This window comes from Myiozetetes cayanensis, unplaced genomic scaffold (assembly GCF_022539395.1).
Source record: "Myiozetetes cayanensis isolate MyiCay16 unplaced genomic scaffold, myiCay2020 scf6-25, whole genome shotgun sequence".
Classification (NCBI taxonomy): domain Eukaryota; kingdom Metazoa; phylum Chordata; class Aves; order Passeriformes; family Tyrannidae; genus Myiozetetes; species Myiozetetes cayanensis.
Window position 1 is genome coordinate 40102157 of NW_026087853.1, and position 15329 is coordinate 40117485.

The following is a 15329-nucleotide window of genomic DNA, read 5'->3' on the forward strand; positions in this document are numbered from 1 at the left end:
TATTTTCATGTTTTATAGAATATCAGATTAAAAGCACCTTTCAAATTCAACCTAAGCTGGTTGTGTTGCACCTGTTTGTCAATACAGGCCTATCCAAGAAAAGCAGTAGTGCAGGCAGCTTATAAAGAGGGCTCAGAACATCAGTGTGTCATTTCCAAAGCTAAAAAATGGGGATTAGTAAGGAATTGCACCTTTAGGGGTGCCTGATGACTTCAGACAAAGACTAATCCATAATTCAACACTGGGGTTACCTGAACCTCAAACCAGAAGATCCTCTACAAGGGAAAAAGAGGCATGAGCACTAGAACCATGTAGGGTACATACTGTTGTTTCCAGTTAGCTGAAGCTTGCTTATAACATGATGACATTCTTTTAATATTATTTATGAATATTCATTCCATCTTCCAACTTTTGTTTCTGAGTTATGCACGATTCTCAACTAAAGCCCTGAAAATACTAGATTCATCTATTTAACTTATACAAATTGTATGAGTGGCCTAGAGAGGAATATTTCTTAATTAACAACACACTTCTGCAGGATAAGCAAACAAAACAATAATTTGTATCATTACAGTCAAATATTTTGAGACAGAAATTCTAGATAGACATTTCGTGGTGCTGGTTTTTATTGTAATTCAGCCTTGAAAATTATCTTTTCAAAAGCAAAGCAGCAAGTGGATTTAATCCTTTAGCTCAATATTCTCTACTATAGTAATTTCAGCCATGAAACAAGCACATTTGCCTGCTTCAGATGCAATGGAGAGTGAAAACTAAATTTTTCCATTATCCAGATTTCTTTTTTTCCCCTTTTTGAAGCTGCCGATTCATAAGGGGACAGGGGTCAGAGTTCAAAATGCTAGTCTTACCCTTCAGATACCAGCCACTTGGGAGTAACTCACTTCTACTGGCTCTTAGTTTTACTGCTGTAGACTACTTGATGACTCTTAAGGGCTAAGGGTAAAGGAAAAAGTTAGTGCAAGCTCAGATATTAAGCTTCTTGCACTGCAGCCTTCCTCAGATTCTCCTCTTTGGTGCTTTCAAAAGAATCCCTGACATCAATTATAATAACCCACATGCACAACAACACATCCTGTGCATATATGAGAATGGTTCTTTAACAGATATGCTTTAAAGTTAATATTTTCACTCTTGCTTCCATACCTTCAAATAATTGTGAGAGTTTGAGGGGTTTTCTTGGCTTTAGATGTTGTGTTGGTTTTTTGGTTTTGCTGTGGTGGTTTTAAGGTTCATATGTTCTGCTATGAAGAACCTTATTATGCTTAAATATATGACATAAAAGATGGTATTTTCAATAGAAGAGTTCTCATTATCTCTCATAAAATGATAACATTTTATATAGTTTTGAAATCTTGTATAATCTTTACCCTTAAAACACGGATTTCCGCTGTTCCTTGTCCTAGCGATAGTAACTTAATTCTAAAAATAGCAAGAATACAAGACTTGAATAGATAAAAATATCACTTAGCACTGGTGTTCTCCCCTCTCTCCATATATTTCTGCACCTCAGACTTGCTTCTCTGATTAATGAGTATGTCAACTTAACAACTCTGTTGCACAAGGCAACATTGCACCAGCCAGGAAACCTGACTTACTGCCCTGGCACCCTACAAATCCACGGCCAAAATACATTTCAGTTATGAAGCCAACAGATGCCAGCACTATGAGCAGCAAGGAAACACCCCATTCTCAGCTGTGGCTGGGAATACTGTTGCAAAGCATGGAGACAGAGACAGCAAAGAGAGTAGAAGGATGAGAAAAAAGAAAAAAAGCATTTACAGCTTTAAAAACATGTGATGTAAATATGGCTACCATTTTCTGAATTCCCTTTGCTCCCAAAGAGCTTTCAGTCGTGTCTTCCTATTTACAGGCAAATAACATTTGTTGACACCACAGAAATAACACAGCTGAAAAAGAGTAATACACCTGAAAAAGAGTAATACAGATCCTACTGTGGCTTCCTGTGTGTCATTATCTGCATAATCATCGATAATGATGTAATCACACAAAAAAGGGCCACTCTCTTCCCTCCAGTTTCCAGGAGTTTGCACAGCTCCCTAATTACTCCACTTTCACCAGGCTGTTACTGAGAAGGAAGGGGCAGACACACCTAAACTGAGGAGTACTCAAAATTAATTGGATCTGTATCATCCTTATTACGATGTTTGTCCTTTGCACACTCCCTGATAACACGAAATCAGACCTACAGTAAGCTAGACCTACGCTATCACTGATTCAATGGCAGCCTAAAACAAAATAGAAAACAAATTCATGTATGTAATTGCAGGGAATGTTCAGCTACTGTATGAGCAGAAGTTGGGGGTGGGAGGACGTTTTAGCCACATTTTTTGACAAGTGATGGACAGCTCCTGAAACTGAAAGCAATAGGTTTCCAGTCCTAGGGGTATTGCCTTCAAATATGTCTATGTTCTCAGGGTAGATCAGTTTTCCCTGCTGCAGGCATCCTGCTGAGAGGTGAGGTCCCAAGCAAAACACAGGAATCTGACTGCAAGCCTTTGAGGTGGCAGGAGCCAAGGGAGGTTCAAAGACAAGGCTGGCTGGTGGGCAGCACCTCTGAGTATTGCAGAGGTTAGAGGTTAGTAAAGCAGGAGCCACTGGCCAATAAAACAGTGTTTGGAGAGCCCACTCTACAGATAAATTGCAGATCTGTTTACACCTTTCCCAGCTTTCTGAGTTACACACACTGATGCTTCCCACTGTGATCTTGTCCTCTGTCCACCAGCATCTCCCTTCCTTGGCAGCTGCCCTGCTCTCTGCTGGTTGGCTTTATAACATGCCTCAAGGATGCTTGGAAACTTTTAATCAGCATCCAGCATCAAAAATAAATAAATAAAAGCACAACTGCTTTTATTTGTGTCAACTGTTGCAACAAGATCTGGCTTGTTTGAGATTTCCCATGACTGCTGTACTAATGCTGGGAGAATAGAAGCTTAAATTCCCTTGATTAGAGAAACTAAACACAAAGCAAGCCCAGTGCCAATCACACACATGAAAGGACAGCTTTCTGAAGGAAGGAAAAAAAATCTAGGTAGGGTTACCACCATATTATAGCAGTCAAAAATCAGCAAATACCTCAATTTCAGAGCTTAAGCTCTATACCAAGAAGAACTTGCCCTTTTGATGTAGACATGTTTTGCTCAGTTTCCTGTAAGTTATATAGCTCTGTTTTATATAAGAACAAACGTAATACACATACCCCCATACATACAGTTCTCAACACTGGACAACTTTAATGACAGACATTACTGGCAACATTGCCTGAATGCAAATATATCTTACTGACTTCTGTAAGGATAAAACCAAAGGACAGCAGTCATGAGGGGTTTTCCATATGTACTTGAAAATTCCATTTAGAACATGGTGCTGCTTTTTTCCTCTGCACTTTAAAAGTAACTGATGTTAGCTCAAGCTATTTAAAAATACTTCATCCTTCCTGGCTCAAACTGCACATGACTGCATGGCTATCTGGTTAAATAGGTAAGGTGATTATTAATCATTGGCTGTGATAATACTATGTGGGTAGTCACATGGCAATGGAACAGGGCTGAAAATAATTTTACATGAACAAAACAATTGATAAACATCAACAAGAGTTATTTATTTCTTCTTGGCAAACATCTGAAATATCATTACATTCTTTACTGCATGAAACCAGATTTCATAAAGAAAGATAATTAATCTCAAAGATTAATATTAAGGCTTATTACATAAATCCTTGCTACCCCAAAAAAAGTACTAACCAGCATTTGCATATTTATTATGTATTAATCTTTTGCTTCATCTGAACAATTAAAAACATGAGGAAGGAGTTGTTTTCCCTCTCCCCTTGATACATTCTGGCTACTACACATAGGCAGCAACAGACCAGAAACAAAACCAGTGGTGAGAGGAAGAGTACAGAGCCTGGGCTGGTGCTGCTAGCTTACTGAAACATTTCAGACAGTTGGTTCATGGCCGCAGTATTCACGCTCAGCTTTAACCTAATCACCTGATTCAGGATCAGGAAAGGTTTTCCCCATGTCTCAACAGGCACCACTGATATTTTTTGCTGCAGTGTTGGGAAGCATATTTATGATAGACTGTGCTGTGTGAGGGAAAAGAGATGAAGTATTCTGTGGATCCCCTGGGACCAGAATTCCACTACCAGCTGAGTCTGGTTGCAGGAAACTGTATTTCTTAATCATAATCTAACAACTTCTGTCCATGATTCCCTACTCCACCCTTATTATCCTGGAATAGGTACACCCTCTGTAGTCCTCCTCTCCAGAGCATCTGTACAGATTTAAGTCACCAGCATAGGGTATGTACTGAAAGACAACTAATGCCAGGTGCCATTTTAATTTCTAAAGAGCATTCAGAATTGTTGCTAATGAAAAAAAAAAGGAAAAAAAAGAAGAAAGAGTAAAAGGGAAAAGAAGAAGCCAACCCCTAGCCAAAGGGAATTACAGTATAATCTTAAACAGCCTTAAATCTTAAAATTCAATTCCTAACAAAGATACATAATTTTCCCATGTACAGGCATCTAAGAAACTATTGGATATATCTGCATAATTTACAGACAAAGATTAAAGGAAAAGCTGTCCAAAGATTATCTGGCAGCAGATTGTTTCTAGAGAACATGTAAAACCTTTCTAATTTAAAAGATGAACATTCCTATTATGTTGTAAGATACATTTGATTTAGTCATTAAAACAGTATCCAGGACTTTCAAATTCCATTATTAATATTATGATTTCACCTTGTACAAGTTAATTTACTATCTATCTACTCATCAGTAAAATGGATACAAGACCAAGGTGTATTTACTACCACTACTGAATATACTCACATGCAAATTACTACAGCACTGCAGTGGATTTATGCTATATAGATAAATGCTGAAGTTGTAACACTTTCAATAAGGAAAGAGGGTACGTGGAGCAAGGGGATTTGATAAATGGGATGTGGTACACACTAAATAGCAGCAGAGGGAAAGCAGAGAGTAACAAAGAAAGTGGAACACTAGGAGATATGCTTAATCATCCATTTGTCTGCAGCTGACTGCTTCATGTGCATAACAGAATATTTTCAAATATTCTTTCTAAAAGTACATGCCATTACAATTCTTGGATCATCTGGGTTTATTTGTAGTCTATCCAAGCTGTGTATACCAATCTGCAAAGTGTAAGTACCAAAAATGCACTGTGCAACAAGATGCAAACTCTTAAAATACAGACTCTTAAAATCTAATCTTAAAAACAAACAAGAAAATAGTCTTAAAATAGCATGTAAGTTTAACCTTTTGCTGTTTAGAAGCTGCAAATGTAGACACAAAAGCAGCCCAACTGTATCCTATAAAAATTATTCACTGAGGTGCTGATTGGTCTCAAATTTCGTAGTTCTTTCTCAGAGATGCCATGAAGACAGTTTTCTTCATTCTGAAAAGCAACAAGGCAGGATAGACAACAAAAAAATTATCTAGGATAGGAATACTCTCTGCAACAAATGAAGGGAGTGGGGAGCGATGAAAGTCTCATATATAAATGCCAAGGATTCTACAACTCCCATGGTGATCCTGGCAGTAAGCCAGGAAAAAGTTTTCTCTTTCCTTTGCTGTTTGCAGCAACAAATCTTTCCTCTGGGGGAGGGGTGAGAGGGTTGGAACTAACTTCACTGCATCTGATAAGATGGCAAATTGTCCAGGCCTGACATTTATGGGGGACCCGGAGCTCCACTGAAGCACTCTGGGAGGATTAAGGCAGGGTTAGCCTCTGCAGTCACACTCCTTAAAATGCTACAAATGGCAGACAGATGAAAGTTCGCCTAAATTTGATAATGATGAGTCTAAGGAACCCTGAGACAGAAGCTGTCCCCTGTCAGGGAAAAAACTGCAGCTGTAGGTTTAATATTCTCATTAAAAGGACTTGTAAAAATCTAACTATGCTCAAAGAGCTTCCAGTGTCCAGATATTGAAATGAATTTCTGTTTAATTGGTTAACAAGAACTAAATCCCATCTCTTTTATGTAAGCTGCACCACCCACAGGAAAACTCCACCACCTATTTGCTTTAACTCTATCCAAGACCATTTCACTGCAAGAATGGGATGTTTCACACGCTGGCAGTGATTGCCTGGAGCCAGCAGAAAGGCTCATATAGCTGTCAGCAAGCTGATAAGAGCTGAAATTACTCTACAGAACTCTCTTTAAAGAAGAGCCAAAGAAGTACATTAAATGAAAGGGAGGAGGGGTCAGAAAAGGCAGCCACTCATGTTGTTTTAACGTGGCACTAAAACAAGTCATTGATTTATGCATATGTCTTCAGCTCTATTTGACCTGGAGTCTGAACTTTTCTTAAGGTCAGGGCTGAGGCACATGGGACGTGCACTACAAAAACCACAACAGCTTGTCCAGGTATTCTGACTGTGGGAACAAACATTGCAAACTACATGCTTTCTATTCACACTTTTTACACTGAATTTACATTCCCTTTTAGTTTTTAATTGTCCATGTGGCCTGAAAACACAAGAGGTTGTGAGTATCTAAAACTTTAACTAATGAAAAGCAAGAATGCTGCAGGGCCACTATTTGAGAAAGTACCTTGTGGAGCTTCAGGAAAGTGAATTACCCATTCATCCAAAGGAGGAAACTATACATCACAGTCAATATTCTCTCACTGAAGTGTTTGGCTGTCAGTGAAGTCAAGATGCACTTTGAAAACCACTGATGATCTGACAAGGTTATTCCACATGGCATCATAATACCAAGGTTTTCTGTAAACCCAAGGCCTGAAGTTGCATTACTGTGCCTGCACCAAGTCTGATCAAATGGCCTTCTCCTCCTATATTCTCTCTGGCAATGCTCTGCAGCATCTGCCTTAGGAACTCCCCTCCCACAGACACAGCAGGCATAAGCCACCACTTCCACAAAGTACTATCCAGCTTTCAGAACTCTGCAATGCAAGAACTCCTAAGCCAGAGGATATATCTTTGCATTCTTCTCTGATAGATTTTCCTTCTCTGGATTTCTTCATTCTGCCTTTATGTCAGTAAAACCCCTTCACTCACACAAAATGATGACACAGTGATTCTCACAGACTATCTACTAGTTCTGTGAGAAGATCATCTCCTTTTGAATTTTTTAGACCACATTCCCAGCAATATGTCTTATGAAACATGAAAAGAAATTGTATCAAACAGTGTAGAGTCATATCCATTCACTTTTTTCATGACATTCTTATAATTCTGTAGCATATTCTTGCTTCATCTTATTGCCAATTGGTCATTTTCAAGATGAAGAGTTAGGCTATTTAATCACTCTTCTATTGAAACTTTTGATCACCCTTGTTCTATTATATCCTTTTTAAGATGGGAGAATCATAACTACAGCCTCTATGTCATGGTGCAGACAAACAATAGATTTACATGGTGGCATAGTATTTTCCATCTTGTTCCCTACCTTTCTCCTAAAAATTCTTTGGTTTTTAAGTTTTGGTTTATTGGGGTTTTTTCACTAAAACTGATCATGGAATTTATACTTTTATATAACTACTTATTACAGCTCCAAGAATTCTTTTCCAAGTGATTGTAGCTACTACTCGAGAGGCCATAACTGTCTATGAGAAGACTGTTTTAAATTGCTTATATACCCCTTTCTTTGTATACTGAATTTAGTCTGTCACTTTGTTGTGCTGCACCTGAATTTCTGTGGCCTAAGGTGTGCCAGTTCCAAATAAAACCTTTTCCAAAGCAGACCATTCATAATGGGTAAATGCAGGTGGTTTTTCTGTGACTATTAGCTCGAGCTGCAAATTTTCCCTTAAAAAGCCATGTTGTTCTGGGATGCTTACCTTCTACACAGCTACCTAGCTTTATGGAATTCCTTATCTCCAACACCTCCACTTCTCTGTAAGTTTGGTTGAAATTGGGCAGTAACAGAAATCAGAAGAGAAATCAGCACGTACATTGTATCTGATCATACCCTTGTTTCCCTAGGAAACCAACATGAAAAGAATTCCCATGCTCAAGAACACTTGCTCTTCATTCTTGTACCATCAGAGCACACAACATCACCCAGTACTCCAGAAGGGATATTAATTCAGAAGTTTTATTTCTGGGAGATGGGGAGTATTATAAATTCAAAAAGGAACAGGCACACAAAGCTTTCTTTTGAAAGTAAACTCCTTACCTAAAATCTGTTCAGTGAGAAAGAAAGCCTAAATAAACAGAGGAACAACTCCTCTATTCCCGTTACATAGTACTTCCATATTCTGATCCTGTGCCTTAATGAGTCTAGCCCTGTTGAAAGACTTCTAAGTATGTTGCTATTAAGTGAGGAAAACTATTTACAAGATGCCTGTATATTTAGGTAGACAGAGTCATCTCACAAAAACAGGAGGAAAAAGGCACAGAGGCTGAGATGTAAAGTGAGGAAAACATTCATATTAGTTAGAGACATTTATATATCACCTACGCTGCTGAAACATACGTCCAGAGACTGAACAGGCCTTCAATACAAAACCTTAGGAAAAAAAAATGTTGCAAGGGAAACTATACAAGCAATGGGATATGGTGATACCAGCAAAGTTTTGGTTTGCTTTTTTTCCTTTACCTATTTCACACTTCAGGATCAAGACAAATTTCAAATCTTACTGTCTGTCATATAGGTCTACTACATTTACTTCTATTTCTTGCCCCTCCACTTCTAGAACTTTGCTATTACTTGGTGGTGCTGGTTAGAGGTGCAGAGAAAATGAAAGCATAAAGATGCAGCATAAAGTCTGCTGCATCAGAAGCTGTGCAGCTGAGCTGCTTATCAGCTTGCCTCTGGGCACTTCTGCCTGTGTTTCAGACTCCATATGGAACTACTTTTGAGAGGGGATAGTTCAAGGAAGCTTCAAAGAAAATGAGAATGACAACATTACTGTAGAAAACAGACAAGACAGCAATCCCAGAGATACATAAGTTTCATCCAGACTGCTATTAATTTTAGCAGGTCAACTTGCAGAGACTGGTTTTGATGGTCAAAATGTTGCAGTTTTTAAGAGCCATCACATGCTAGTCTCCAATTTTCAGGGACACAGCCTGTACAAGTAGTATTGAAAATATGTAACAATTTTTTACAACAGTGTAGAGTAGGCTAGACAGGCAGAGAAACTATTCCCTTTTGTGAGGAAAGACAGGAAACTGAACCGGGAATTGTTGAGTGCAAAATGTTCTGCAAGTTTGAACAATAAAAGCATAAGTTAATACAGCTAATTCCCAGAGATCTCAGTGCAATGAGGTATTATGCAGGACAGTAGAATTAATTCTGATTTCCATACTCTTTCCCAGTTATGTCATGTACTGTCTGATAAAACAACTGAGCAAAATGAAATTGTGTTGGAGAAAATCACAGCTCAGATCATACCAGTCACAGATCCTATCAGATGATGTCTCCATAACTAAAACACCTGTATTTAATCCTCTTCGTGACAGTCTTGTGTGATGCCCAAGATAGGTGTACAGACTGTAAGAAAATACTTTCAAATATGGGTTCTTATATAATTTAAATATAATGACTTCTCTTTGAGAGCTTTTCTCTCTTCTCCAGCAGATGTATCTCCAAAACCAAAGCAAAAATATAAGCGCAGACAAAATTTTAAAAGCAGACAACCTATTTCAACTTAAATTTTAAAAGAAGACAATCTATTTCAACTTCAAATTTAAAAGCAGACAATCTATTTCAACTTGAAAAAAATTACATATAGGTATATGTTTGTGTATGTATATATGTTTCTGTATACATTTTAACCTTGATGGATGATCTCCAGAGAATCAGCTGTAATAAAATTCTGCAAAAAGCCTATCTAGTCCACAAAGAAAATTGGGAAGCTAACATTTACAATAATATTTGTTTTAAGTATGGTGTTTTCCAACTAAGGATAAGAATTATGTCACAAGACAACACTGAAACCAGTGCAATCAGACAGCAAGGCTTCAATTCCACAAAGTTTATCAGACCTAGAAAGTCTGATAGGTATGATGAATGCATGCTTCAGCCTACTAAAAACCAGGAGAAATTTAGTGCAAAGATTTTTTTCTAGAGACAGGATGATCTCAACTATACACGTCAACTGATCTCAATCCTATATGTCAACTGCATTCTTAATTTAGTGAAAAAGTACGTTAGTTGGTAGGTACTTGAACAACATATTTCACAAGTCTTCATAAAAAATTTGTAGTCTCCCCCAGTGGAATTCTTTTGTGCAATAAAACCAGGTTTTGAAATAAAACCTAAGTACAACCTAACCACAAAGGAAACCATGAGAAGCTGTAAGACAATTTTCATACCAATTTTAAAAAAAAGCTCTTTGAAAAGATCACATTTACCCCATTTTAACATCAGTTGTGAAGCCATCTTTTTGTAGCTGTTATATCAAACTCCAAGTATTCCACAATGTGAAAACAAGAAAGAACATAACCTTGTGATGTAACTATCTATGTTTTCATCTCAATAAGAGCAATGCTCAGTGAAAACCAGAAGGGACTGGAAAAAACCAAACATACCAAAAGACCAGTGTCAGTCAGTCCTTTTCCACTTGACAAAAAACAAGTATCAAAATACTGTACATCAAGTGTTATTAGCCCTTGAAGCTGAAGGAGCAAAAAAAGCAGCTTAAATATTATTAAGAAATAGGGGTTACTTGCAAAACCAGAATATTTCAAAGTTTTTGTTGCCATTCCATGGCTAAGTAGCATGAAAAACATGTATAAGTCACCCCAGTACATTTGCAGATTCATTCTATAAATGGCTATTAGTTGAGTTTCATTTCAGTAATTCCTTGCCCAGGAAAAAAAATAGAGCACTTGTGATAAATTCATGTTGCTTCTGAACTACCCTTTAGTACCAGTCTTCTCAAGAAGTTCACTCCAACTTCAAATTCTCTCTTCTATCACTTTAGCCTCATTCTGTGAATCTTTATTCATTAATCCCTGTACATTGCTGCTGAAGTGAAGACACTGAAAAAAAATCTGAGATGATGTTTTGTCTAGCCAAAAAGTCCTAGGATACTTTCCCAAACCATTTAAACTGAAAACCAGCAAGCAAAGTGTGCAACTGCTCCCTATTGTGAGACTGATGAGGAGGAAGGAAACAAAAATTTGTAGCACAGGTGTAGTATTAGTGCACATTTATCAATGAGGAAAAGCAATCAGGTTATTGGAAGTCCACACAGTATCAGTCACCAAGTACTTTTCACCATGTTAAACAGCTAGAACACAGAACCATGTATCAGCAATGGAATTTCACTGGGATTATGCCCTGTAAATAAGGCTGACAGGACACGAAATGTATAGATAACATATTTAAATATCCTTAATATGCAGATAGAAATAAATTCAAAAAGATGAGAGAAAGGCAGACCTTGTGACTTTATCCTGTTACTTTTACTATCAAAACACACAACTATATCCTTAACAAAAGCAAGATGTGAGAGGAAGCTCTAGAAAAACATACTTCACACCTTCAGTCAACAAAATCACATTTTCCAATGATGTTCAGTGATGCTTTGAACCCAATGACAATGACTACTGTAAACCATCTATAATCCAACAAAACTCACTCCAGACAGAGACTATAATTGCATTATTAGTATTAAAATATCTTCTATTTTAACTTAATTTTATGGAGTTACGGATAACATAAATAATTTATACATCATCCAAATTTAAGGAGTTATTGTTGGTTTGTTTCATTGTGAATGTTTAAGGGGTTTGCTTGTTTGTTTTCATTTCATTTGCTTGTTTTTTACAGACTGGAGTTGTTTCCTGATTTTATACTTCAAAATTAGTGTTTAAGCTGCCCATAACATCAAGTGCATTCTCCACAGGTGGAGAACACTATCCTGAAATGATGATGTTATATTATTAGTAAAACGGACAACAAGAAAAGTAATGCACACTTTAACAGATTACTAATGTCAGTTTTTAAACTTTATTATGCAAAACTACCTGGTGTTAACATCTCTAGGGGCTGTAATGCCACAGCTACTTTTTCACCTGTGTTTCTTGTGGCATGTTGTGCTGTCAGCAGATCCCACCAAAATGGTTCATTTGTGTGAAGGCACTAAAGAGAAAGGAGACCCCTGATGGCTGCTGTGGTATTTGCAGACTCTCTGTACACAGAATGAAGTAAAGCTGGCAACAGAATTCAGGTGTGAAAGACATTTACTTCTTAATTTGAGAGTCTATTTTCTCTACATTTATCAGTATTAATATAAACCATGCAGCTCTTAGCACTGCCTAAGTAGAAATAACTAGAATGTTGTAGGCTAGACTGAAAAATCATGTCTTGGTTCACTTTTTACAAGGACCACACAAATGACAACTTTGTCACTAAGGTTGGCTAAGGGAATTTCAGAAACATGACTTCACGATTCTTGCAAAAATTTGACTGCAGAAATTCCATGCATCTTTAAAAGTCACCTGAGATCAGACAGTTAACTTTTTCCTTATATAATTCACTCTTACGTCCTCTGTTTTTCCTGACGAGGAACTGAGGTGATGATACGAGCATATTCCTACCTTATAACAATATATGCTCAGGTACAAAAAGATGTCAAGGATGAAATATCCTAGACAGAACTGTACAATATATGTTAATATCTTGTTTGCTGGCCTAAAAATATAATCTATATATTCCAATGACCAAAAGAACAATCTGCTTGAATCCTACGCTCTAATCCAACAGCAAAACTTCAGAGTTTGTGAAAATCCTCATATGGCTAAAAGTCCTCATTGCTGAGCTTGCTCTTTCTGTGTGAGCTCTAGAATTAGAGAAACTTATGATGACAGTGTCCATAATAACAATGCCAATAAACAGGAATCAGCATCAGCTGATCATCTGGAGTAAACTAGGAGACATTTCCTACGTGCCCAGCCAACACAGGCTTCATTCACAAGTTTGGACAGTTCATGGTCCCAGCTCTTGTCTTATTTACCAAATAAGTAAAACATCCCTCTCAGAGGAATTGATATTTAAAACGTTTGGGACTTAATGTTTCCCTCACATTCTGAGCAATTAAAACTTCCCTAAAAAACAAAGCTTCTTTTGAGATAAAGACAAGAGTCTTGAACTTCTTTAATAGAATTTAAATACCATGTAGAAAAAAGAAACAAATATACACTGATTTCAACAGAAATATGTTAATAGATGTGAGTAAACAGTACACTTAAATTCAAGGAGAGCTCCTATCCCATTGAAAAGTGATGGTGAATGCAGATGTTTAGCATAAAGAAAGAACAGGGTCAAATAATCAAAATATTAACATGAGAGCACAGTGGATGTTTCTGCATTCCAACAGCTTTCAGAGCAAGGCAGGTATACGAACCTACACTCCAATTGTAAACAAAGGAAAATAATTTTAACACAGTTTTTACTTAACACAGTAACATTATTTTACCTGTCTTTGCATTTCTTCAATCTGTCGCTGGGGGATACTTTGCAGGATACTGTACATTTCAGGCATCTTTTCTTCAGGGATGACAACAGAGGCCCTATAAGCAAAAACCAGAAAACAAATGGCAAGAGGAGAAGAAAGAAACTCTATACTAAAAGATGTCAACTGCTTCCCTAACCCAGAATTTTTTACTATTTTAATAAGACATATTCAAAAGACATAAGCAGATAGAAGCAGTCTTCTGTCAGTGTGATGAATTACTCTGTAGAAGTTCCTACACAACACCAGCCAATCTGCCCACAGATAATGTCGCCAAAGTCTGTAGACTGATCTGTCCAGACAATCTAATAACTGTGGAAGGGACAGAGACCCAGAAATCCTTAATTCTCATCTTTGGATTGCTACTGACTTGCTGCCAGCAGAGATTTTTGGAGTGACAAAACAGTAATAGCATATACAGTGTAAACTCAGTAATTTTTACATATATTATCCCAGGATCACATAACTGGGCACAGGGCACGAATAGAAAAATAATCCAAGCTCCCTACACAGTGTACTCAGCTACAAAATAATTATATCTTTCCATCTCAGATTAATTTGGGAATCATAATGCAATATAGAGAATTTACATTTCTGTGATGCAATCTTTAGTATGTACTTTTAAGAGCCTGAATGGAGACCAGTTCTCACTGAATTCAAGCACAAGATAATAAAGCAAATCTGTTTCAGAAAAAATATGACTGGCTACAGGATAATCAAATGCTCTGTTATATCTGTCTCATTTGCTTTCCTCTCCTATTTTTGATACACAATATATCAAGGGTAAAGACTGTGTGTATCTTACTCTGTTTTCTACTCCCTGTAGCGCCAAGTACACTTCACTTATCACACAGACTTTAATCAAATCACTGAAGGCAATGAAGTATCTTATGCAGCAGTACAATACAAAACAGTGAGGGTACAGACCTCTTCCAGTCCAGAACCTCAGAGAAAGGTAAAATGTAGGAGTCAGCAATGATGACTGGGACACAGCCAGCTTGAAGAACATCACTTAGCACAGCCTGCCCCAGGCGGGCTCCACGTAGAACAACACAGAAGGTAGACTCCTGTCAACAAAAACATCCAACACACAAATGAAGAAAAAAAGAGGAAATGTTAGATTTGCACTGTGTGTGTATGTATATATGCATTATGTTTTCCTGTTCTTCCTCTCGTAAAAAAAACAAGTTAAAAGGACAACTGTCTTGCTCTGTGCAACCAATATACCCTGTATTATTAGGTAATTAAAAATAATTATACAACTAATAATAAAAAAAACATAAGTAGAGGGATGAGAAATCAGCTAGTGGGTCAATTCCATTAATTTTAATGGCCACACTTCAAGAATTCTAATTGAGAGAACTCAAAGAGAAAAATAAGTTTAAAACATTTTGAAAATTTGGCATAACAAGTTAAGCAACAATTAGTATGAACTTACTTGAGTCCAAACTGTACAAAGCCAACTTAATTTTCTTCTGTTATAAGGTAATGTAGCTCTATGGATAGCAGGAAAGTGACAGACTTCATATTTCAGTTTTAAAATTCATTTGACATCTTTGATAGCATTATCAGAGGCAAATTAAGAAACTGGGATTAGATAAGGTCCTCATAGGCTTTACAGTTACATAAATTACAGTCACAGAACTCCAATAAAGAAGTTAGCAGTGGCTCACAAGTAAAAACGGTGATGGACCAAGTAACCTATCCTAAGTACAACAGCATTCAGTGTGTCCTTTAGTTAACTCAGTAGCAGAATTAACACCATACTTATTAGATCTGACAACACCTATGATTTTGAATGATTAGCAGGTATAAAGGATTAGACTTTGACATTATA

At 37.2% G+C, this 15329-nt stretch overlaps 1 protein-coding gene across 1 annotated transcript in view; it reads right to left on the reverse strand.

Moving 5' to 3' along the window:
- EXT2 (exostosin glycosyltransferase 2) overlaps positions 1 to 15329 on the reverse strand; it is a 75011-nt gene that overhangs the window by 44934 nt on the left and 14748 nt on the right. The window contains exons 6-7 of the mRNA XM_050335916.1: positions 14420 to 14559; positions 13457 to 13550 (exon numbers count right to left, since the gene is read on the reverse strand). Coding sequence (XP_050191873.1) covers positions 13457 to 13550; positions 14420 to 14559 — 234 coding nt within the window. The remainder of the gene's footprint in view (positions 1 to 13456; positions 13551 to 14419; positions 14560 to 15329) is intronic.